At 51.4% G+C, this 26,228-nt stretch overlaps 1 protein-coding gene across 7 annotated transcripts in view; it reads right to left on the bottom strand.

Moving 5' to 3' along the window:
* Positions 1 to 26,228, bottom strand: part of ACOT7 (acyl-CoA thioesterase 7) — a 99,496-nt gene that overhangs the window by 26,511 nt on the left and 46,757 nt on the right. For 5 of the 7 annotated variants that reach the window (XM_032968212.2, XM_076072951.1, XM_032968216.2 and 2 more), the window contains 3 exons: positions 24,472 to 24,486; positions 21,489 to 21,578; positions 5,507 to 5,623 (listed from right to left, as the gene is read on the bottom strand). In XM_032968212.2, coding sequence (XP_032824103.1) covers positions 5,507 to 5,623; positions 21,489 to 21,578; positions 24,472 to 24,486 — 222 coding nt within the window. The remainder of the gene's footprint in view (positions 1 to 5,506; positions 5,624 to 21,488; positions 21,579 to 24,471; positions 24,487 to 26,228) is intronic. The other 2 variants (XM_076072950.1, XM_076072952.1) reach the window with 1 other exon arrangement.

Here is a 26,228-nt window from a genome sequence, read left to right as displayed (position 1 = left end):
CTACTTACAAGCTGTCCAAACAGTATGGAAGAGTAGGCCAAATACCCTCTATAGAGGGGGCTCTTCTACGAGCAGTGGTGTGAGCAAGCAATTGCAGGACTGCACCTTCACCTTTTGTTATATTACTTATTATTTTTTGTTTTTTTCGTTCAAATTACGTTCCAACAGGACTAGCCCATCTTACCCCACATCTCTTGTAAAGTCTTCCGCACACTGATTGGCGAGCGGGGCTGAGAAACCACCAACTCGCAACGCTTGAGGACCCGGATTAATCCCAAGGGCGAAGTGGGAGGAACCCTCATTCCAAATCGGGCTCTTGGAAATCACTGGCACGGTGTTCTGATGCGGTTACAAGACCCTTACGCGACTGGAACACCGACCTCACACTGTGTCGCTTTATTGTGAAGGAATACAAAGTGGCTTTATTTTCATGACACTGATCTTATCTTATCAGCTGGTAAACCGATTTACCGAGACATTGGGTATCAGCAAGACAGCTGTCGTAGAAGATATTTGAATTATTGAAGGTCCTGGAATGACAAAAATGCACATATTTCGTGATGATAATATACTCGATGTCCGATGGCATTGATGGGTCACCCGGAGAAAACCCACACATATAACGAGGGTAACACTCAAAGCGGCTTCCCTCCCAACGTCTCTTTTCCCAAGTTCTTACAACTCCTGTTTAAACCCAACAGGGGTATCAACTCTTATCTATTTTACGCCTATTAGCGCCGCCGGCGGTTGCTAAACGCGCTGGGGCTGTGTTCGGCGAACCACGATGTAAACAAAAGAAAAACGCAAATAGGTTTGAGATGCCCCATCGCTGTTTGGCCACGAACTCCTGGCCATCTCTGAGCGCACACCCACAAACGCACGGCACTCTCCAATCTAAGCGCGAACCCCAAACTCAGCCCCCTGTGAGGCTTCCGAGACGCACTGACGGAGACATTTGGTTGTAAGCATAATTCCGTGCTACCTATTAAAAGGGGAATTGTACGGGCGCAAAATGTATGGACGCAATTTATGACTTGGACACACCTTGTTGCGTAAAAGCTTGCGCTCTCATTAGCGCAGAGTGGCTTAAAAAAGGGTGGCAATTTTGTTCAAGTGCAAAATCATTCAAGCATAAGAAAAATAATGTACCGCTGTAGCGATTTACGATCAGCCTTGGCAGCTGAGGCCGTGGAATTAGTGCCGGTGTGTATAGGGCAGGCGAGATGGATTGTGGAAACGAGATAAGCTAATCGACTGCTTACTGGATACCCCGAAAGTTGCTTGCGGATTAGACGACATCGCACAATTAATCACCGGTACAATTACACGCAGGTGCAGGATCCCGCCCGTGTAGCCTCAACAGACTGTTGGGGCGAGTGGCACCTATGAAGGCCGGCACGGGACGCGAGGGGGTGAGTGGCCAGCAGCACGCCCGACCGCCTTTGTCTCCCGAGTGGCGATGTTGACACACCACGCCAGGTACTCATTTGAGGCCGAGTCGACCTAGGGGAAGGCCGGGGCCGCTGCAGGAAGCATGTTTTTATTTCCAGGTTTGTAACGCAGTGCAGCATTAACCACAACACTACACACACCCATTCTACGCACAACGTCAAAGGACGATAGGGGCACGAACGATAGCAAGTTCACAATGTCTAGGCTGCCCATGCCTTCACCAACCCGCATTGACCAGCGTGGTGAAGTACGGTCATCCAGCCAAACGTGCAACACCGCGTACAAATGCTTAGCTTTTTGATGTTTTATCCGCGTGGTGTATACACACACAAATAGAAGCACATGGTCTTCAATGCGCTCACCATTATCTTCAAGGCCTTATGCGCTGCCATTAATCCGGATGTCAGTGGGGGTGATGCAAACATCCCCTAGAAGTGAACACATTGGGGCTTCAATCCAGATCGTTTAATCCCTGCTGAAGTGGGGGGGGGGGCTCCCGAGGTTGCTTTAATCCCAGCTGGAATTCCAAAACCGCAGAATGTGTGGGGAGCGGTCGCGCAGCGAACAGCAGCGCGCTGCTCTACGGCCAACACCAGTGAACTGGTCCTGGTCCTCCCCTAGGTCGATTCAGCCTAAAAAGAGTACCCGGTGCGGTGGGTAAGCATCACTACTGGGGAAACAAAGGCGGTCGGGCGTGGTGCTGGCAATCCACCCCTTTTGTGTGCCATTCCAGACTGCAGGTGCTACTCGCTAACAGCAGTTTCCCAACCAGTCCGTTAAAGGTTACACGGGAGGTCTTTGTAGGAGTGTGGACACGCTTGAGTGCAGTAGTGCAGTGTTTAGCTCACTGTACAACGATCCCGGGGACCCGAGTTCAATTCCCGCTCATGGCCCACATTGGAGACGAATATCTGAAGCGCTCCTGGGGCTCCTCGACTCATCCTTAAACGAGTACGGTACCTGGTGCGGTGTGTAAAACATCATCACTGGGGAGACAAAGGTGAAGCTCTGGCCAAACCACCCACTCGTGCACTACGCTGATTTTCATTCCATTAGGGTGCTCACAAAGTGCACAGTACCTTTCCTGACCGCCTGCTTGGGAATCTTTATCTTTATCACGAAGGAATATTCACCTCTCTGCTCTTATGTCATCATCTAACGTCTGTCTGTGTGTTGCACAAGCAGTCCGTATGCATCAGACCGCGGTGATTTGCCGAGCGAAAAACTGGAAAACAACACTGGAACCCACTGAGTGTTGAGGGCCGCTGCTGTGTGAACTCTGCTCACTTTCACTCCACCCCCCTTGCCGCTCTAGGGACACGATGGAGAGACCCATCGCTCCGTCTCCTCGGCGGACGTACTCTCGGGTCATAATGATATCCGTGCGCTAAACATAGCGCCTTTCAATGTGGATGCAAAGAGGGCCGCGTTTAAAGACGCCGCTGAAGTAGAAGCCGCCACACATTTGTATTTATGAGTTGAGGGCAACGTGTGCATTATTCAACAAACGGCGGCGTGGGGCCTCCTACTCACGGCACGTGACAAACACACAGCAAGTCACACACACACACACGGCAAGTCACAACACACACACACACAGCAAGTCACACACACACACAGCAAGTCACACACACGCACAAGTCAACACGGCAAGTCACACACACACGGCAATTCACACACACACACACACGGCCAAGTGACACACACGCACAAGTCACACACATACACACGGCAAGTCACACACACACACACGGCAAGTCACACACACACACACACGGCAAGTCACACACACAGCAAGTCACACACACACACACAGCAAGTCACACACACACACGGCAAGTCACACACACACACGGCAAGTCACACACACACGGCCAAGTGACACACACACACATCACACACACACACGGCAAGTCACACACATTCACGGCAAGTCACACACACACGGCCAAGTGACACACACACAAGTCACACACATACACACGGCAAGTCACACACACACACGGCAAGTCACACACACACACGGCAAGTCACACACACACGCCCAAGTGACACACACACAAGTCACACACATACACACGGCAAGTTACACACACACACGGCAAGTCACACACATTCACGGCAAGTCACACACACACGGCCAAGTGACACACACACAAGTCACACACACACACACACGGCAAGTCACACACACACACGGCAAGTCACAAACACACACGGCAAGTCACACACACACGGCCAAGTGACACACACACAAGTCACACACACACACACGGCAAGTCACACACACACACGGCAAGTCACACACACACACACGGCAAGTCACACACACACGGCCAAGTGACACACACACAAGTCACACACACACACACGGCAAGTCACACACACACACACACGGCAAGTCACACACACACGGCCAAGTGACACACACACAAGTCACACACACACACACGGCAAGTCACACACACACACGCACAAGTCACACACACACACACGGCAAGTCACACACACACACGGCAAGTCACACACACACACGGCAAGTCACACACATATGGTCGCGCGGTAGCCGTTACAAATTGCTTTTTCCAACAACCCGGCACAAACGGCCAATTAAGTAGACGAACGGTAACGGGCGCCGCCGCTATCATCGCCGACTCGACGGCTTGGCGGGTGGAGGTTGAACGGGGCTCAGGAGGCGCGAGCGGGGAAACCGGTGGGCACGACGTGGAAGAGGAGGTGGCGGGGACGGAGGAGGTGGCGGGGACGGAGGAGGTGGCGGGACCACCCCCCCCCCCCCCTACTGGGTCGAGCCGTCCGAGAGACGACGACGCGACAAATAATAACCGAGGTGAAGGCCTCCTACCGCGCTCGTCGTTTGGATGCACGTGCGGCGGCGAGTCGTTGGGGGGGGTGGGGGGCAAGAGGACGGGATCGGGCCGCGAGGTGGTGGTGGGTGTTGCGATCGGGAGTTACGCACGCCTTGGCACCAGGTGCTGATTTCACGTTGAGTTCGACCCAGGCGAGGCCTAACCCTAAGATTCGCATTCGAAATGACGACGCTGCTCACAAACAATCAAACGGTGAGGCAAATAGGTGGGCGAGGGCTGCTGATGAGCACCTATTAGGCGAAGACACAAATATTCCCTGTTTCGTCGAATGGACTTTTTGGGGCAAGTGCTCTTAGCAAGCAAGGCCGACGCGGCTAGAACCCCGCCCGACCACCTTTGTTTTTCCGAGTGCTTTTATTCACACACGCCACGCTAAGTGATAACCATTTAAGGCCGAGTCGACCTCGGCGAGGCCCACGATAGAGTGTGGATATAACACACGCCACTGCCGTTCCTATCCATGGTCGGCAGTGCAACTCCGGTCTCGCGGGGTTCGCCGCGCAGCGTGGGAAACCGCAGCGTTACCTCTCCCCATGGACGCTCACAAAAAAAACCCCATCTCATTCTGCTCTGCAGTCTACATTTTGTTGCATAACAGACTAGAAGAAGACAGGATACAGGGACTCATAAAATCTGTCCAGACAACGGACTCTTACCGTGGAGGAAATTGGAGAATATCTCTTCCCGTCTTGCCGTTCGGCCTTCACGGACAGAGTTTGAATTCAGCGCTGCCGTTCATCGCATCGATCGCATAAGCGGCTTGCCGCCGGGAAAGGGGAGGTTAAACTCGACCCTATTGACGTATTCTCTCCATGGGTATTGCCGTCTTCAGGTGGGGGCCATTTAATTACACGGTCAAGTCTGGGGAGGATTTTCTTTCTATCCTCTACACAAGAGGCTGGGGGAGGGGGAGCAAGGATATTGCTTTGGGAGGGAGGAACACAGAGGCAACGGGAAAGCGTCACGATCGTAATCGTGCGAGGAAGCCAAAGGAAGTCGGGGGCTGGCACGTTAGGCTCAGCAGATAGCCGCACGTAATGACGGTCGGCTCGGTTCTCATATAACACTGAGGACACCGATGTAGAAATGTAGTTTTTGTTAATTATGCATCCCAACAGCAGAGCGAGAGGCAGGGGAAGCCGGTGCGACGCCGTGCCGGGTCTCACCGAGTCGCAGCTTGCGGTGGAAGTTGATGGCGTCCACGGACGCCGTGACAATGTTGGTCTGGCAGTGACGCGCCGCGACGATGCCGGCCACCTCGTCCATGAGCTTCATCGTCACGCCTGCGTCACGCGCCGGTCACGACGACGGGGGGAGGGGGGTACGTAAGGGAGACATAAGGGATATCATGAGACATAACGGAGATACCAGAAAGAGACACAAGGCAGACAGTGGGAGATTGGCGTCATCGCCCCCAACCCCCCAACACTGGCAGACCACACAGAGCCAGCTGCCACTGGGGGTGCCCCTTTCAGACGGTTGGGATGAGATGGGTAATAAAGCGTTCTGAGAAGCCCCGGCGAATTTAGGCTGGGGGGTCGTGGTGTTTGAAGTGGTTTCCTGTTGCCTTCCCTCACAGCGTTGTTTTGGTGACACCATCACCGGATGCAGTTTAACGTCACGCCCAGGACAACGCACCGAGCGCCGTGCCGCGTGGCGGCCAGACGTTTAAGCCAGCATCTACCTGGCACCAAATGGCGCAGATTACAAGAAAAGTGTGAACAATCTCAGTGCTGCGATGGCTCTCTCGCAGTCAGCAGCTGTGCCAAATTCAGTGGGAAAGCGCACGCTACTTTTAGCTGTGTAAACAATGACTAATCAGACACAGAGACAAAAAAAAATCTCCCGTGTAGCCTTGACAGACTTTTTGGGGCAAGTGATGTTCGAGAGCACCTATGAAGGCCGGCAAGGCACACGAGGTGTGGGTGGCCAACTCCAGACCAAACCACTTTTGTCTCCCCAGTGCTGATGTTTGCGCACCGCACCAAATACTCATTTGAGGCTGAGCCGACCAAGGGGAGGCCCAGGACCGGTTTAGATAATCGTCACGCACACGTGCACGATGCCTCAGGGCTTTATCCTTATGCATTTCATATCCGAGACAAAATTTAAGTGGTATTAAAAATCCATATTTCCTGAAATCCACAGGTATTAAGCGTGTTTATATTCACTGTGAAGCGTGGCACTCGGAGGTGACAGCCAGTGCCAATTGAAGGTGGCCTGAGTGACGCGAGTGGGTGGAGGATGACGGAAGGCACCCACTGAAATGAACCAAATGCGGGGCACACATTCACACGTTCACTCGTATGCACACATAAAAGAGACAAAGGCCCGCTGGTATAGCCCAAGCAGAGTGTCGGGGCAAGTGCTGTCAAGCGAGCACCTACGGAAGTTGAAATGGCACCCAAAGGGGAGGTGGTCTGGCAAACACCACGTCCGGCCGTCTTTGTCTCCCCATTGCTCATACAGAATTGACACACTGCATCAGGCTGAGTCGTCCCAGGGGAAGCACAGGAAAGGTTCAGCTATCACGTGCAACTGATATTAGCTGTGGCTGGGAATCAAACTTGGGTCGCCGGGTTCCATGGTGCAACGTGCTAACCACTGGGCCATCGCTCTCCACACACGACATATGCCATAATGACATATGCCATAAAATAACTACGACAAAGATCGCCAAATAGGCTTCAATATACCGGTGGTGCTGTTCAGGTGTACCTATTAATTCTGCCACGGGACACAAAGGGCTCAGTGGCCAGCACCACACCAGGGAACCTTTGTCTCGCCAATGCTGATGTTTACACACCGTACCAGGTACTCAATTAAGGCTGAGTAGACCTAGGGGAGGCCCAAAACCAGTTCAGATAATCGTCACCAATGTTGGCTGTGAGCAGGAAACGAACTCGGGTTCGTCGGGTTTGTTTCAGAGTGCTAACCACCGCTAATTAATAACTACACATGCCCTGCATACACATGCGCACGCAAGTACAGCGGCACAGAAGCGTGCACGGCCGCACACGCAGGCGCATGCACGCACGCGTCATCAATCACACGGTGGCCATGAAATGCTTGCCTTTGACCATTATCACCATGGCATCCATCACAAATCGCTCTGCGGCCGTCCGTCGAATTGGCACGGGGATCAAGACGTTCCCACTGCTCCCTTGTGTTTCGTTGCGTCTGTGTGCGAGCAAGGGCTCTGACATCCCTCGCTGGTCTCTCTTTGTTTGCCTTGCCTGTACTTTGCAATGCTGTCGTGTTATGGTAATGTGTTTGTTGTAACGCTCTTAGCCACCCCTACTGGAGACCTGTAAAAAAAAAAATCTTTATAGCTCATTGGATTCCTCCAATATAAATACATACAATGAGGGAAAAAAAGTATTTGATCCCCTGCTGATTTTGTACGTTTGCCCACTGACAAAGAAATTATCAGTCTATAATTTTAATGGTAGTGTTATTTGAACAGCGAGAGACAGAATAACAACAAAAAAATCCGGAAAAACGCATGTCAAAATGTTATAAATTGATTTGCATTTTAATGAGGGAAATAAGTATTTGACCCCTCTGCCAAACATGACTTAGTACTTGGTGGCAAAACCCTTGTTGGCAATCACAGAGGTCAGACGTTTCTTGTAGTTGGCCACCAGGTTTGCACACATCTCAGGAGGGATTTTGTCCCACTCCTCTTTGCAGATCTTCTCCAAGTCATTAAGGTTTCGAGGCTGACGTTTGGCAACTCGAACCTTCAGCTCCCTCCACAGATTTTCTATGGGATTAAGGTCTGGAGACTGGCTAGGCCACTCCAGGACCTTAATGTGCTTCTTCTTGAGCCACTCCTTTGTTGCCTTGGCCGTGTGTTTTGGGTCATTGTCATGTTGGAATACCCATCCACGACCCATTTTCAATGCCCTGGCTGAGGGAAGGAGGTTCTCACCCAAGATTTGACGGTACATGGCCCCGTCCATCGTCCCTTTGATGCGGTGAAGTTGTCCTGTCCCCTTCGCAGAAAAACACCCCCAAAGCATAATGTTTCCACCTCCATGTTTGACGGTGGGGATGGTGTTCTTGGGGTCATAGGCAGCATTCCTCCTCCTCCAAACACGACGAGTTGAGTTGATGCCAAAGAGCTCCATTTTGGTCTCATCTGACCACAACACTTTCACCCAGTTGTCCTCTGAATCATTCAGATGTTCATTGGAAAACTTCAGACGGGCATGTATATGTGCTTTCTTGAGCAGGGGAACCTTGTGGGCGCTGCAGGATTTCAGTCCTTCATGGCATAGTGTGTTACCAATTGTTTTCTTGGTGACTATGGTGCCAGCTGCCTTGAGATCATTGACAAGATCCTCCCGTGTAGTTCTGGGCTGATTTCTCACCGTTCTCATGATCATTGCAACTCCACGAGGTGAGATCTTGCATGGAGCCCCAGGCCGAGAGAGATTGACAGTTCTTTTTTGTTTCTTCCATTTGCGAATAATCGCACCAACTGTTGTCACCTTCTCACCAAGCTGCTTGGCAATGGTCTTGTAGTTCATTCCAGCCTTGTGTAGGTCTACAATCTTGTCCCTGACATCCTTGGAGAGCTCTTTGGTCTTGGCCATGGTGGAGAGTTTAGAATCTGATTGATTGATTGCTTCTGTGGACAGGTGCCTTTTATACAGGTAACAAGCTGAGATTAGGAGCACTCCCTTTAAGAGTGTGCTCCTGATCTCAGCTCGTTACCTGTGTAGAGTAGGAGTTAGTGACGTCATGTCACGCTCGCCCTCTGGTACGATGACGTCACGGATGGTGACGTCATGGACAGGGGGCGGGACGGTGACGTCATGTACCCCTGGGGGATTTAAGCTGGAACCCGTCACGGGTTCAGGGTCGTCTGGAGGGTCGAGGAACGTGAAGGGTGAAAGTCGGGACCCAGGGTAGGGGGAAATTGGCACCAGGCTAGCGTAGCCTGCGGGTGCTAGGGAATCCCCAGTACCCTTCCCCTGGGGTGTGGAGTGTAGGCCTGTGAGTGTGCAGTACACGGAGTCGTGTGCAAAGCGAGGTCTTTAATAAAACAACTGGCGCAAGCCCCTACACGAAGATCTGCCTCTGAGTCATCATTTACGCCTCAACACAGGTAAGAAGTTGAGATTAGGAGCACTCCCTTTAAGAGTGTGCTCCTAATCTCAGCTCGTTACCTATATAAAAGACACCTGGGAGCCAGAAATCTTTCTGATTGAGAGGGGGTCAAATACTTATTTCCCTCATTAAATTTCAAATAAAAAACATGCGTTTTTCTGGATGTTTTTGTTGTTATTCTGTCTCTCACTGTTCAAATAAACCTACTATTAAAATTATAGATTGATCATTTCTTTGTCAGTGGGCAAACGTACAAAATCAGCAGGGGATTAAATACTTTTTTCCCTCACTGTATTCTGATTCTCTCCGGCATAGAGGACCCTATACAAAACCGCCCATCTGGGCCTGTTGAGGAGCGTAACCCCTCTCCAACCGGACGTTCCGGCTCGCCTCGCCCTGCTGTCGAGCGTCGATAATCGCTCGGGAACAAAACGCGAGCGATCGGAGGGGTCAGTCGCCCACGGGGGCACTGAGCCCCCGTGTTCAGCCAGGTGCCGCTCACGGATCACCGCGCACGGTGCGGCAGACCTGTGTTCAGCAACTGGGAAGGTAAGTAACGAAAAAAAGGACCCCCCAAACCTCACAGCGTCAGCCTACAACACCCGGCATACCCAGGACAGTTGCGTGTCCAAGTCCGAAGCAGCCTCAACCCTGCCGATCGGACGTCACCTGGTGGCGCGTGACACCACTCGGCCGTGCGCGACGCTACACGCGCGGTCTTCGGGGGTGGCCTCCCCTCTTCTGCCTCCCTCTTCTGCCTCCCTCTTCTGCCTCCCTCCCCCGCCTCTCCCTGCTCCCCCGAGCTACGTGGGCCGCTCACGTCCGATTGCCCTCGCTCATCGCCGCTCCATCAAGAGTCTCCCACGGTCGTGCTATCGGGGAGACGAGAGAGCGGAGTGACCTTGGGAACAAATCGCCGGCCGAGGGCCATCACCAGGGCTGGCCGGGCGACTGTTGGGCTCTACGCTGTCCACTCCACCGCAGTGTTGACCACAGCGAGTTTGTTTTTATATATATTGAACATTAAGTTACGTGCTGCTTTTACTTTAATCTGCAGACGTCGAGCATTTCACGTTTACAAATAGCAGCAGTTAATTAAAATTGTGGTAATTCATTTGAAAAAAATCCACAAACAATTAAAATAATTTAATCAACAAAGGATTGAAAAGTATAGATTGGTTGCTTACACCTATATATTTAACAATCATGCAGGCGTATCAACACTGCTTGTTTGAGCCGCAAAGCCTCAAGCATCACGGCAATAACCTCCCACAGCATCTGAACCGGGCCCTTTTAGATATCAGCAGCGCAAAGCCTGACCCTCCCCCATTCCCTTCCACGAACCTGACGAACACTCGCACGAACCTGACGAACACTCGCACGAACCTGACGAACACTCGCACGAACCTGACGAACACACTCGCACGAACCTGACGAACACTCGCACGAACCTGACGAACACTCGCACGAACCTGACGAACACACTCGCACGAACCTGACGAACACACGCACGAACCGGACGAACACCCACAATGCACCGCGCACAATGCTGCCAGGTCAAACACCCCCAGCATTCATCACGGGCAACCTTTCCACTGGCACGAGCCACGTGGACCACACGGAATGATAATGAGACACCCCCTAATTAATTCGACGGATGTGCCGTGGCCACAATTAATTAGTCCACAGAGGACTCTTCGTCGGTTAAACAAGGACTGGGATGATGCCCCTCTCCTCCACCTTCCCCCCACATGCTCCCCTTCCCCAACACCCCCCCCCCTTCCAGATGTGCTGAACGATACCGAGGTCGGTGCGCAACTCCGAAGGCTGCGGGGGGAACAGCAGCCGGTGCCAAGGATCATCGCTCGCTGTCTGTGCAGCCACCTCGAGAGATGTCCTCCGAGGGATTGGAGCATGTCGGTAGATGTTGCTATCTAGAGATGCGCCATCAGGATCTGGCGATCGCTGGCGACGTGTTTGCGAACGCCTGGCTTGCTGTGCGGATGTGTTACATCATTGACCCACGGAGAATAGCTGCTTGCTGTCCCTCAGACTGTTATTACCATCTTGTGTCTGCTTGCTTCAGCCGATGGGTATCTCTTGGCTATCTTAGGAGATGTGCTTTTGAAGGGCTGGCCACAGTCAGGAGATGTGAAACTATAGCGATGCTGCAAAGCAGAAATAGACATCCTATTTTGAAGTTAAACTATTTATTTTACATTATCCATTTAAAGAGAGCCAATATTTATGTCTGCGGCAAGGAAGAGTGGGAAATGGATAGCTACACGTGCTTGGTTATAGAGTTTTGTACAATTTGGTTGCAGGTAAATACTAATGATGCAATTATTTAACGCGAGAAATGTGTATCTATGTTTTCACTTATCTCCAAGGCCGGTCCAGGATTGGGATGTTTGGGAGTTGGCATGAAACCCAAATAACCAGACACACGCAACCCTCCCAAGTGAGCACAGGTGGATTCACAAACCTACTTTTGCCGTGCTGCCGCCCCCTGACCGCCTAGAGATCTCCACGCTGCACCCCCACCTAGCGGGCACGCGCTCTGGCACCGGTACACGGCGGTTGTTGCCTCTCGCGACCGAAGTGTCAGGGCCTTCACCGGCCACCCTGTGGCAGCGTGCGAACCGTTCAGGGAAATGCCAAGCGGAACGAGCCCACGGCCACACCTGCATGTGTAGGATGGGAACTGCCGACTTGGCGAGGCGAGCACGGCGTGACCGCAGGCCGGTTGACGGGGCCCAGCGGTGGCGCCGTTCCACGCTTGTCGCCGCGCAGGGTTCACGGTTCCAATCCGGCGGCCGCACCACCCCCCCCGGTGCGTCAAAACCGCGACGTTACTACACGCCGATATTGCTCGCTACGCGCGCCGCCTGCTTCACAGCGGACGCTAGAGATCCCCCCGACATCGCCGGCAAGGGCAGGCCATTGCGTCGCCGGCGTCACCGTCTCAAAATTGTATAATTAGACGGCAAATGAAAAATATTCCATGAGGAAATTAAGGCCTGGTTGTAACCGTATGCATCAGAGTCCGGACTGTGAAGCCAGGCGAGAGTTAAGCGCTATATATATGAACGGAGCTGGAGACAGAGCTCCCTACCGTGCTTCATGGCACAGTCCGAAATTTCGCCGTAGGAAACGGATACAAACAGCATGGGCTCATAAAGCAAACAGGGCGCGGAGAAACAACAATTGTTTATTTATTTCCCCCCACCACCCGCCCACTCTTAAATCGCAGCAAAGCAAAAAAACCGCAACCCCTTAAAATGCAATGTGACAGAATAGGGTCGCAGTGGAAATGCCAGGAGGGAAGGGGCGATAAAGAGCGCCACTATGGCCGCCAGAAATGGGCGCTTCGCTTGCACGTGCATACGTGTGTGCGCGTGCACGTGTGTGCGTGCGTGTGAGCGTGCGTTAGTGCGTGCGTATGTGCGTGCAGAGCAGTTTAGCGTGTTGCGCTACGATCCCGGCGTACCCGAGTTCGATTCCCTCTCTCACGGCCACCAACACCGATGACGATTATCTGAACTGGCCCTGGGCCTCCCCCTAGGTCGACTCAGCCTCAAATGTTACCCAGTGCGGTGCGTTATAAGCGTCGCCACTGGGGAGACAAAGGCGGCCGGGCGTGGTGCTGGCCACCCACCCCTTCGTGTGCCGTTCCGGCCTTCATAGGTGCTCGCTAACCGCACTTGCCCCAACAGTCTGTTCAGGCTATTCGGGGGGCGGTCTTTGTTTGCCCATACAAGACACCCAGGCGCATGGCCGTCGGTGGAACGGGCAATTGTCGGTAGCGCCGGCTCATCAAAGCCTGGCTGCTGCCTTCCAGCTTGTTCTGCGCTTCCCCAACGATTGTGCATGAACGACGGACACGCTATGTATGTGTTACACACGTAAAACGAAACGTTATTATTAGGTTAACAGTGTCGGTGGTTCCTTATTGATAGATCAGCTGAAATCATAATCGTATTGCGTTTGTCAGTTCTGCTTCTCAGACGCGTGTCTGTTTCACATTAGCTGGCATCTCGGCAATGAGCACCCTCGTAAATGATTACGTGAACGAAAGTGCTGCGCTTTAATGAAGATTGCATTGCTTTACATAACACGAGGCCCAAATCACAACCAATCTGTTTCATATATAAAGAGTAAGCACACATTACACTGCTGCAATATATTCAATATCACCGCAACTTATTATTGGTTCTTTCGGTAACAATAAAATAATAAAAATATGATAATTTCATTGTTTTATATTTTTATTATTATATTTCCCTTCTACGTGACTTTACCGAAAGAACCAAGTATATGAATCCCTGCAGTCACGAAAGCTTTAAATCAAAATCACCGCAACTGTTTAACATGTATGATGTACAAGATAGACCATATATTTGATTCGGTGAAGGCTTAGTTGATCCGATTTTTCAAACGCACGCTAAAGTCTCTTAACAGGTTCTTCTGAAATAGGGGGTACATGAGATTCATAATTCATGACTTTGTAATCTTTTGATGACAAATAATGCATGTGCTGGGTCTTGCTCAAATGGGGTTAGTCATGTCAAGGATCCCCGAGACTGGTGGCAGGGGAAAAGGGTCACGGATTTAATTATTACCTCCACAGAGATGCCATACAAAAGGACTTGCACCATTGTATCTTAACACAAACATATCATGGGCGGGTTAAGAGTTATACAAACATGCCATGTGATACCATAAATATATAAAGACAAATATCCCCATATAGCCTTTAATAGTCTGTTGGGGCAAGTGGTGTTAGCAAACACCTATGAAGGCCGGCACAGCAACCATGGGGGTGGGTGGCCAGCACGGCACTCACAAAGACACACATCCCCGTATAGCCTGAACAGACTGTTGGGGTAAGTGCTGTTAACGAGCACTTATGAAGGCTGGTACGGCACACGAGGGGGTGGGCGGCCAGCACCACGCCCGACCGCCTTTGTCTCCTAAGTGACGATGTTTACACACAACACCCGGTACTCATTTGAGGCCGAGTCGAGCTAGGGGAGGCCCGGGACCGGTTGAGATAATCGTCACTGGTGTTGGCCGTGAGCGGGAATCGAACCCGGGTCGCCAGGTTCATAGCGCAGCGTAGCGCTAACCGCTACACTATCGCTCCCCACATACATACACACACGTACACACGTCTCCCGTGAAGCCTTTTTAATAGGCCGTTGGGGGCAAACACCGTTAGCGAGCACAGAAAGGGATGGCATGGCAAACGAATCGACGGGGTGGCAAGCGCCCCACGATCGGCCGCCTTTGTCTCCCCAGTATTGATCTTTACCCAACTGGCTAAGTCGACCTAGCGGAAACCCAAGATTGGTTCAGAAATTTGCCACGAATGCTCGCTGTTGGCTAACCACTACACCACCGCTCCCCCAACGACTCTAGCCACACCCATGTATGTGCACTCGCACTCATGTGCGAAACACACAGCAGCTTTCCCGTTTCCTTTTAAGTGGAAAACCGAAAAGATCAAGTTCTGGATTTTCTCACTCCCCTAACACACAGGGTGTCAGATTAAGTGAGGTTACAAGAAGCAGGTATAAGACGACAATATATACACAAGAATAATCATAACAACAAATACAAGCCACTCGAGCTATATGGATAAGTCTACGTTGCTGGGAAAGGCTATCGACAAAAATAAACATTCAACATTGGATTGTAATTCCTGACATTTTGAAAAGCAAAGACTGCCGGCTTGATACTTTCGAAAGTGCAAGCATGGCAGGCGAGGAATTGCAAACACAGCGTTGATGCGACAATGCCATTGTTTACCAGGACATTGTTTATATCCCCCCCCCCACCAACGTGAAGGTGAGCGAGAAATTGGACGGTCCAAACTTGATTGCGTTTCCATAAGGTCCTTTATAAAACATTTAAATCTCGTTTTTTTATGTTTGTCTTGTGCGTTCGTGAGCCTCCGCGCAATTTTACACTTGGCTTGTTTAATAAACAATCTGCCTTCGCTGCCTCGAGAGCTCTGCTACAGTTGTCGTTCCTTTTTCTTTTATATTTGGGACCGTGTCGTAACGGCTCCGATGATATTTACAATCGCGCAGGCCACTCGTCTGATTGCACAGCAGTTGGTTGGGCGCGCACGCTGCTGCTCTGCAATACGTTTGCAACGTTCCACTTTAACTACTGCTCGCTAATCATACACTCTAGCTATGGCCCATGAACCACAGATTTGACTGCTCGGTACCACTTGAGAGTTGGCACAACGTTGGCGGTTCCAATTCCTTCATGCGGCCAAAAGCATTGAAGTGTGTGATATGCATTTCAAATGAGTGGGGTTATATAGTTCACTCTGATTTCACCATCACCACAACCACCACCGCGAGTCATGGGCAGATAGCCCGTTGGTGTCCACTGTACATTTCGTTATTTGTTTCCTCTTTCCTCTGTCTTGTGCCAATATGGTCAAGTATGGCCACATCTTTCTGGCACCAACCTCTTATGTGGCCGTCAAGCCAATCTCTGCTAGGTCTTCCTCTTATTTGCCGTATAAATAAATCGGCACCAATTTCTGCTCTGACTCAGGGACTATTTACCAAATAACTGCTCGAAAATTCTCAATCCTTATGCTCACAATACAAGGGTAAAATGTGCAAGCAAGAATTATTATTTTTCTTTGTCAATTTATGCATATTATATAAATAATTGTTACTGTTAGGATAATGGAACAATCGAGGCAGAACAAGACAGAGAGACAGGCAGTAAAGAGGAGACGCATTATTTAGACAACTTAGTAAAAAATAAAATAGTAACCATCGCTACGCAACTCTGGGTTCCTAGGTCCGGTCACATGACCAGAATTATGCGAATTATTTTTTGTTTTAATCAACCCTGGAATGATGGCGACATCGATACTGGTGATGATGGCGGTGGTGGTGGGATAAGTTAACCTTCAATCTGGACAGGAACTCGCAACCTTTCCGAAACAATACAATCTCAACAATACTATCTCCGCACGACGCAAGTTCTCCGCAGGGCACGTTCCATCCTTTGTCTGACACTTCATCGCTAGCCTCGACCACAGCCATTGTCTCTTCTCGGGGACACACCCTGCCACAAGCCCATTCACTCACTTCGCTTCACGGTCAACACGACGGCTCTTAGTCGCGTACGTTCTCCAAACCCACAGTCCTCCCTCCTCCTGTCTCTCTCTCAGCAGCACGGTACATATTATCTGGCCCCGCGCGGAACAATGGCGCCGCCACCGCCGCTACGGGTTGTTATCGGCAGCTTCCGTGAGCGCCGCGCTCAAGCCAGCGCCCGCGAGTGCTGCGGGGACAGCGGCGAGCACGGAGTAACCAACGCAATTTAAATCAGCGCGCCTATAAATTAACGGACTGACGGACGAACGGCAAAAGGGAGAACGCGTCGAAGGAACCGGCTGGTCGGGTAAGATAGGCCGGCACGAGGACGAAGCGCTTTTGAAGCGATGTTTATGAGTCGCTGGCGACAGGTTCACCTCCTCCGTCTCTCACCGCCGGCGTTCCTGCGAGCGGCTGCAATCTGCCCCAAGCCTCTCGCATTGACAGGAACGCTCAAAAGACAATTTCGACATCGGAACGCAACGTCGAGCTTTCACGACGAAATATATTTTAAATTGACAACAGATATTTGTCCGGCCTTATTTCCCCACCCACAGCCCAATGTATTGTTTTATCGAAATCTTCCAAATTTGCGTTCCTCCACGCTCGGCCTGGCCTTGGAACCAATTACTCGCCCGCTTGTATACACGACATCTCGACCAAATTCTGGTCATCAAGTGGAGGGGTGCTCGCTCACGCCACCGAGAACGAGTTTGCCCCCAGAGAACTCCCCCCTCCCACCACCCCCCCCACCCCCCACCGCATGGCCACATCCGAGTTCCTGATTGTTTGTGAACGGGCTCGCGCTTCAATCAAGCCGGTATTTACTTTCGGAGGTCAATATCGACCTTGCTGTGATGGCGGCACTGATGTTTTGCGACGAGTTTTGAAAGCGCAGCGCGCGCGCGAAGGACGCGGACACCGGCGCTCGTCCTGACCCTGCGACGACGGGCAGCGTTGGATTTTACAGAAGCCCCAATTAATTGGAGTCGCAGTGGCGAGATGTTAACCACCTCGCCTGGTATACAGGAGGTCGTGGGTTCGATGCCGACCCTGATGATGTCTTATATTTGGGGTTTGCGTGTTCTCCCGGTGGTCACGTGTAGTTTTCTCCAGGTCCTCCGGTTTTTCCCTCAAAATTTTGAATGAACATGCTCTTTAGAGTATTTGGCTGCTATAAATTTCCACGTGATAAGTCACTTCCGTTGGTCACTTTGGGAAACGAGCCGTATAGCTCAGTGGGCCTTACCTGGCAAAATAAATCTAGCTCATAGTTTGTCGGTGTTTTGCATGGAGCTTGGAGCCCAGCGAAGGATCGTCTCACGGCGATTCGTCACGAGTTGACCCCTGGCGTGGGCCTTCCCGGTTTGCCTTCGGGGTCTCAAAGCGTGTTGATCAGCTTCTTTCGTACGGCTGATGTAGATGTAGAGATAACAACTACAATTTTACATTTAGGTGGGCAAGCTAGATAACTGCGTCGGGAGCAGCAGAGTATCGCTGTGATGTCTCTCCCTCGTATTTGGTACGCCCGGCGAAAGCCTCCCTCTGTCGTGGGCCTCCAGGCTGAAATTCGATGCTCAGTCACTCAGAGAGAAGCCAAAACTCTTAAGAAGCCACGGTTTTCCCACTGACAACCAACACCGCTTTACATCATGATTGGCCCTCGAGAGCTCTGCATTTTGGAGGACCCAAAAAATTGTTTTATTTTGCCGATGACGACCATTTTTTATTATAAAAGCAAGCCATCCAAACATCTCACCGCTATGAGGGGACGGTCAAAGAGGCAACGTCTCATACAAGCACATGACTTCGGATTTTGGCACAGCTGGCCTTGCTCCCAAGGGGTTGGTGGGTCATGTCCTTGCTCACGATCGAGCAGAGAATTAAACGATCGTTTAGAACAACATTTTCTGAACCGTGCTCAATGGTGCCCACGGAGTTTTGGGCACAGCTTTCACCGATAACATCAGGCAACCCGGCTGCATATGCTGAACAGGCCGCATCCTGCCGATGGGACTCACGGAAGTCGAAATCGTTCTGGAGTTTGTCGCTGAAACAAAACCTGTTCAAACAGAAGCTGCTCCGGAGGGCCCGTAGGTCGCTTGGGCTAGTTAAACAGCTCCTTCCCAGTCTGTTCATTATTTCATGCCCATAATCCACAAGGCCAACGCACAATTATATTGTCCACACTTGACGAGTTCGCTGAGCAAATAAGCGATCACCATTATCGTCATCACCATTGCACACCGGCGCTCAGAAAGAAATGCCAACGCGGGGATATTCACGCCTGGATGAAGAACGATCGAGTGTCGGCACGTGCAACTCGACACGTGCGTGCACAGGCCTTTGTCAGTCCGCTGCTGCACGAGGGATTCCCCATGCCGTGTTGGTCATAATCCGCACCTCCGATTAGCACGGTTGGCTACGTATGGTGCGAAAGAAGTTAAACTTACATACATACACGAGAGTTGCTGTTTGACAATGTTTCACCACGCTGGTCTGTGCGGGATGGGGAAGGCTGGCGAGAATAGACGTGGGAGCATAAAAGTCCAGTACAGCAACCTGTTTTGCTGGACCTTACGTGGCACCACCCACTGAGCCGCTGAGCGTGAAACAATGCATTGTCCATTTCGATCGCAGGTCCGAGCAATATCCAGGCTCAAAGCTGCTCAGCTTGCAGGGCTTATGCTTGTAGGTTTCTGGGCCAACGTGCAGTTGATATTCACAGTGCGTCTCGACTCAACAAGCATGGGCCGGTAAATAAAACATGTTCACAAAATAAAATTCACCTAAATGAAGTGTTCCCGGAAATAGTTTTCGTCAATACAATCATACGATGTGAGACGTGTTTTATCGTTGAGGCCTTTTGGAGAGGACTCCTAAAGGTCTCGCCAAAGGCCAGCAACGAGATTAAATTCTAAATTAATAAAGAAAACAACACAATATACCGTGCAGTTTCCTTCACGAGTCGAATGGATTTTTATTCCTAACAATATTTAAACCCGGACTGTGAGTGGAAACAAATTATTCCTGTAATGACGGTCAACATTTGTGATTTACGATTCATAATATATTTTTTCGGGTGAGGCCGCTGTGTAATGATCTGGCCAAATTTGTGTCATGAATCCCTCCACCAACCGACAAGCCTAACAAATGAAATAGTCGTGATGATGATGAGCAACCTCGTTACGAGTACAGCGAGGGGGTTGTTCCAGCCCAAGGTGGCACGGCGTGCGCGCGTCTGCTGCGTGCGTCCACTACACATGTGCATCCACTCCATGCCTGCGTCCACTTCCCCAGAGGTATATTACCTGATGCAACGTAATGCTTACTCTTTGGTTCTATTTGGTAAAGTCACGTAGGTAAAAAAATAAAACAACAAAAATCACGACGTTTCGGCCACAACACAAGCGGCCTTCATCAGGTGAAGGGATCAGGCTGTCTCGAGGACAGCGCTGGAGTGAAACACAGCCACGCTCAGACCGCGACCTTTAAGCTGTGTGCGAGGAAACAAGGTGCCTTGACAAAGGAATTAGCATAAAATTAACATTTGATTGGCCGACTTAGCATGATGAACGGTGTAGAGGTGGTGTACATGCGGGTGAACATGCCGGTTGGCGCGGGGGGGAGTTTACCTATTGATGGTGTGAAAAGGGAATTTTTAAGAGCTGCGAAAGTTTGGGGTACCACTACTTGAAAAATATACTGTACCATTGAAAATTAGTTTAATGTTTGGTTCGATTTAGAAGATCTTTCCAATGGTTGCTTAATTTGAAACCATCTCGGTCGAAATTGTGTCTGTGTAGATCTGAATTGCCTCGTGAACAAATCTCTGATAAAAAAAAAAACGTGGGTTTGCAAAGAACCTTGGTATCGGAGAAAATTATATCGTGATCACCCACAGCGTTGTAACAGCTCTTAAAAATTCCCTTTTCACACCATAAATAGGTAAACTCCCCCTCCCCCCCGCGCCAACTGGCATGTTCACCCGCATGTACACCACCTCTACACCGTTCATCATGCTAAGTCGGCCAATCAAATGCTATTTTTATGCTAATTCCTTTGTCAAGGCACCTTGCTTCCTCGCACACAGCTTAAAGGTCGCGGTCTGAGCGTGGCTGTGTTTCACTCCAGCGCTGTCCTCAAGACAGCCTGGTCCCTTCACCCGATGAAGGCCGCTTGTGTTGTGGCCGAAACGTCGTGATTTTTGTTGTTTTATTTTTTACCTACGTGACTTTACCGAATAGAACCAAAGAGTATGGATCCTTGCAGTCACGAAAGCTTTAAATCTAGAATCAACGTAATGCTGACTACTTCTGAACGCCTTGTGCTCGTGGATGTCAAGCCAACGTAATTTGCGCCGTCTGAGAATTAACTCGAGGAAGACACTACTTGGTGAGGTCAGAGATTTTAAGTGGTGTGTCAAAAAGGCCACGTGTCTCCCTCTCAACACAATCATTGAGTCATTGGTGGAAATTATTCATTCCCCACAGTCGTGGGGGTGGTGGGACAGTGATTGGTGCCTTGCTCTATGAACCTGATGATGTAAGTTTGACTGCCAGTCACAGCTAACATCAGTGGTGAGTAGCATCAGAAACGGTGTGGTCCTGGGGTGCACATAGCTCTAACCCACCCACCCATCCACCCCATTATGCCCAAGGTAGAAGGTGAGCTGCTCGGTTCAGTTGCCGAAGAAGCTCTGGCACATTGGAACAAAAAGTCGGACATTGTGCCGTACACCCCGTGAACGCACGGGGAAAGCTTCTCTATTTTACCCCAGGACAACGCGAAGACGCGGAGCGATTCTTCGCGACACGGCGTGTGGCCCCGAGCGGATAATGGGCACGTGCGTGTGCGTGTGCGTGCGTGCGCGCGCGCGCGCAAACGAGACACTCACCCCCCTGCACGTAGCCGTGAATGGCACAGTCCGAAGGCCCCACGAGATGGATCAGGCTGGACTGGCTGTAGCCCACGGTGTGCGTCTCCGCTAAAGAAAACAACGCGGGTACACACAGAGACACCGCCAATTAAAATGTACACAAACCTTGCTCAAAATGAACACACGATGATAGGCATTGGGGCTTGCTGGCACACTGGACTTGCAATCCACAGCTCGTGGGTCGATCTCCCAGCATGGCAGTTAAAAGAATGGGAAAAGTTTATGAAATGTCCCAGCCACCTCTGTCCACCCAGCAGTGTAAATGGGCACACCCACAGTTAGACGATCGGTAGGTGCCACCTGTAGTGGGGTGAAGTGCGGGTACTCCCAACTCTTCTGAGATGTCCGGCACGTGTGAAAGAGAAGACCAAAATTAGAGCCTCCTCTCCAAGAGCCCTCCCTGGAGGAGACCCTTCCACCAGCAATGGTGGGACTGCACCTTTAGCTTTTGTGACTCATATCACGTGTGGGGCTACTTTGCGGGCAGTGCAGCAAAATACTTCGTGCACTGTATTGCCATGCACCCTCCTCCCCCATCTTCACCAACGCACACGGAGCAGCGCGGTGAAGTATGGTCAAATAACGCCTGCGGCCAGAACGACGTGGGTTGGGAGGCCCTCAGCCAGCAGTGGAGTGGCAAGCAGGGCTGTGCACGTACACGTGAAACGATGCGCCGATTGATGCTGCTTAAGCTTGATTAATACAAGCGACTAACAACTAATCACATATGGAGCGAACGGAGGCTATTTTCTTTTGTCATCGAGTGGGTTTTACGTTAACCCTTTAGCAGCCACTAGTGGCCGCTACTTTCACCAAAACGTTACCAAGAATAGTTTATTCTTCATCAATGAATCGTTGACGATGCCTTGCGGGCAAGTCGCAGCATCGGTGGAATCGGGGTTCGGCAGCGATACGTTACGCCCCTGCTGCACGTCGTGGGACTCTTTCAGTCGCAGTTTCGCTCGAATCGCTGTCATCACCTGCGGTGAGCGTTACCGCGGGATTCACGCATGGTCCGCGCGTGGGGCGAAGCGGACGTGCCAACCACCAATGATGAAATTCGGCTCCGAATTTCGAGGTCACGTTTCTACCGTTTTGGGTCGCCGCAATCTGCTGCACCGCGGCTCACCCCACAACAGTCAACGCTGGACACGTGTGTGGATATATTTATTTGATAACAGATAAAGGGGCAGCCCTGCAACGTGTTCTTGCACTGCTCTTCTCTGGCGATCACTGCCCCAAGCCCTGGTATTCCCGTGCAACCTTCGATACGAGGCAGAGCCAGGATCAGCCTCCGCTTAGGGGCGTGCACGTGCAGGGCAGTGTGGGCTCTGTCATTTGTCTCGGCGCTGTACGTATGCTGTGCGCTGAACTTCTTTCGCACCGTACGAAGCCAAGCGTGCTAATCAGAGGCGTACCGAGACGACACCCGGAAGCATGCGCCCGGGGTCACACGGCGCGCGGGAAGACGGCCGTCTGGGCACGGCCCCCCCGCGGCCTCCGCCCCCCCCCATCCTCGTTTCCACGAAAAGCGGCGCAAGCGAAGCCATGGGCGGCCGAGGTGCCAACCGAGAACAATCGGCACCGCAGGGGCCGCCGAGCCTCAACCCGGGCAGTCTCCCCTCTGTCGTGAGCGACGATCGCCACGGCCCTCCGTTCCAAGGCCATGCGGCGAGCGCCTCGTCCTCCCCCCACCTCCTCATCGCTAATGGCAAACTGAATTGCCAATTCGTTCACGCGTTGTTGTTGACGCGCCGCCAACCATGCCGGCAAGCCTCACACCCCTCCACCCTCCCCACCGCCTCTCCCCCACCCATCCACCCGCTGCATCCTCTCGTTGGCATCGCATCCCCCGCCCCCAAGGCGACTTCACGCACGGCTGCCTCGTGTCCCCTCCAGCCCACGACGACCCTTAGGGTCGTCGTGGGGGGGGCGAGGCCCCCCCTCCACCCTGCTCTTTCCCCAGCCTCAACCTCCCTCTCCCTCCCTTCATGTGACCCCTGCTCTCAGCGCTCCGCCTTCTCCGCTGCTACTAAGGGACATTAATCCTGCGGTAAAGGTCTCCTGCCTAATTTCGTGGGCGTGACTTTCTCTCGCTCTCTCCGTCTGGGCCTCCCGAAACCGTTATGTCACCCACGCACAAAACGACGCCTCTCATCCTGAACAGGCAGGAGCGGTGCGCTCGCTTGCTCGCTCGCTCACAGCTCGCGACACCTCGCGTCGTAGCGAGCGGCAGAAAGAGACAGAAGCGAGGCGGAGAGAGAGGAGCGAGAGAGAGAGAGAGACGGGCAGACAGAATAATTGCATGGAAAACATATCTCATTATTTCTGGTTGCCAAGCCTGATGGGATTATCAAAACGCGCGATGTACACAATGGCTGCGGCGAAACACGTTCGTTATTTTTAGCGTGGAAGGGGAAAAAAAATGTATTGCCAAATACGGCGGAACCCGTTTGGTGCGCTGTTAGAACGTAGCATCTGAATGCATCGAAAATGCAAGGAATTTTGACACTAAACGAGAGAAAAAATTGTGGTTGTAAATCCAAAGTGCCGTGCTCTCTTCAGAAGGGGCACGGGAAATTGCATTTAACCGCATAGCTTTTTTTTGGCGAAATGAGCGCCAACACCCGAAAGCACTTCGTGCGTATACGCTCCAAACGTGCCAACCAATCCGGAGTGAGAAAACAACAACAACCACCACCACCAAGCAATCGGATGCTCAAGCAAGGCAGCCAAATGACGTCCAATCAGGAGCCGGCGGCAGTGCACAATCGCTGAACGGCGTTTCCGACCGTAACCACTTGCAAGACGACCAATCCAGGGCGCAGTCGTGTCAGAGTTGACTCACTGGACGGAAGGTTGATTTATTATTTCAAATATATAGAGAGTGCTGGCGTTAAACCGGGTTCCACCGTATCGCGACCGCACGTCGTTTGCTTACCCTTGCTCCGCCACTCTGTAGACCCCAAGGCCGCAGTGAGAGAGAAAGGTTTTGTGATCAATGCGTGTGAACGTTAGGAAATATTCGTGTTTGCTTTGCAGTCAGTGGTTCAACACAGGTGAAGCACAACACTTACATCTGGAACATAGGCGACAAAGCACACATTTAATCACAAACACAGGCAGGATTTTATGATCTTGGTGGAAATTCAGTGGAATATAAACGTAACAAAAGTACAGCATTTGCATTTATGACTCAGCGCTAAAACATCGTCTGGAAAAGCATAATTTTATTTTAATGACGACGAATGGGCAACAACGACTGAAAATGATGACGTTAATGATCGTTAACGGCGATTGATGGCGATGACGGTTATTTTTGACGGACCATCATTGTTATTATGATCATCTCGCTTCAATTTCAACGCATTATATGACAGCCGCACCCCACTGGCGGCGTGGCGTGTCTCATTTAAATATATGTAGACGCACGGTGCGGAGGAGAGGCGAAGGCTAAGGATTACACCGGCTAGGCTTAAACAAGTCTCCCCCCCCTCACCCCCCGCGAGAGACCTCGTTGGCTCTTCGGCGGCACTTTAGCGATAAACGCCACGATCGACGCCTGCACGATAAAAGTGCACGCGGGCCGCCGCCGTTTGGGACAAAAAATAACAGGGGCACGGTTACGGCAAGAGCGAGCGGGTTTATCGATGACGTGGATTTTTTGTTTTTAAGATGACGCCGAAACCGACCAACAACGGCGTTTTCTCCCACAGCATGAAAACTCCGGCTCCGGTCCCTTTTGAATTTAAATTGCCAATGGTGTCGTGGCCGCGCTTATAAAGAGACAAGCCACGGGGGGGGGGTGAAGGAAAATCGTTTGGGAACTCCAACCTAACAGCAGAGCGCGCCGGGTCGAAGCACGGAGCGGCCGCGATGGAAGATAACATTGAAGAGCCCTCGCGCAGTCGGTGCGGGTCAGATAAGCCATCCCAACCACGACCCCACGCAGCACACCGAGCCGGTACATTCCTAGCCAGGGCGGCAGAGGACGGCGCAGTGGCAGCGCTCGTGCCTCACAGGAAGGTTCTTGGGGGTTCGAGTCCCAACTCAGGTGTCTATGTGTGTGGCGTTTGTATGTTACCCCATCCCCCCCCCCCCCTTATTCTCCGTGGGTTTCCTGCGGGTTCTCCCCATTTCGTTTCGTAGCTAAAAAAAAAACACGGACAAACGTAACTGGTACTTGCCCAAACATCCCAACGCCGAAAAATGTACTGGAAAAAATATTACATTGGGATTACGCAACAACATCAGCCCCTAACTGTAACAACTTGGCAGGACCGCCCTACAAAAAGGCTTAGGCTTTCCTCGTAAACAAAGGAAACAAGTGCACTTAACCAGCTGACAATTATAGTGCCCTTAAATCACCCAGGAAATCCACAGGTGAATGTGTCAAGGACAACTACAGACATTAGGCTACATCAAGAGCCAAAAATGTTTCTAAATCAACCGATGGATACATTATTGGGTGTCACTTTGAAGGTAATTATCTGTCTTTTAGAATACGGCTTGCTTACGGAATAAGAGTGCGTTTGACACAAACACAAAACTAAATGCACCACAACCACCGCCTCCCAAGCGTGGATGAAAAGTCTGTTTGTCCGAGTATGTCTGACGACCCTGGTAATTCACGGGCATTTTCTCCCTCGGCAAGAGAGGTAGACAAACGGACACTTCATCTCCGTGACTGAAAATGAG

Source organism: Petromyzon marinus, chromosome 39, assembly GCF_048934315.1.
Source record: "Petromyzon marinus isolate PM22_M1 ecotype Great Lakes invasive population chromosome 39, UKy_Petmar_22M1.pri1.0, whole genome shotgun sequence".
NCBI classification, from domain to species: Eukaryota; Metazoa; Chordata; class Hyperoartia; order Petromyzontiformes; family Petromyzontidae; genus Petromyzon; species Petromyzon marinus.
The sequence above is the reverse complement of the archived record's forward strand: the minus strand, read 5'-3'. Positions and strand labels throughout refer to the sequence as shown.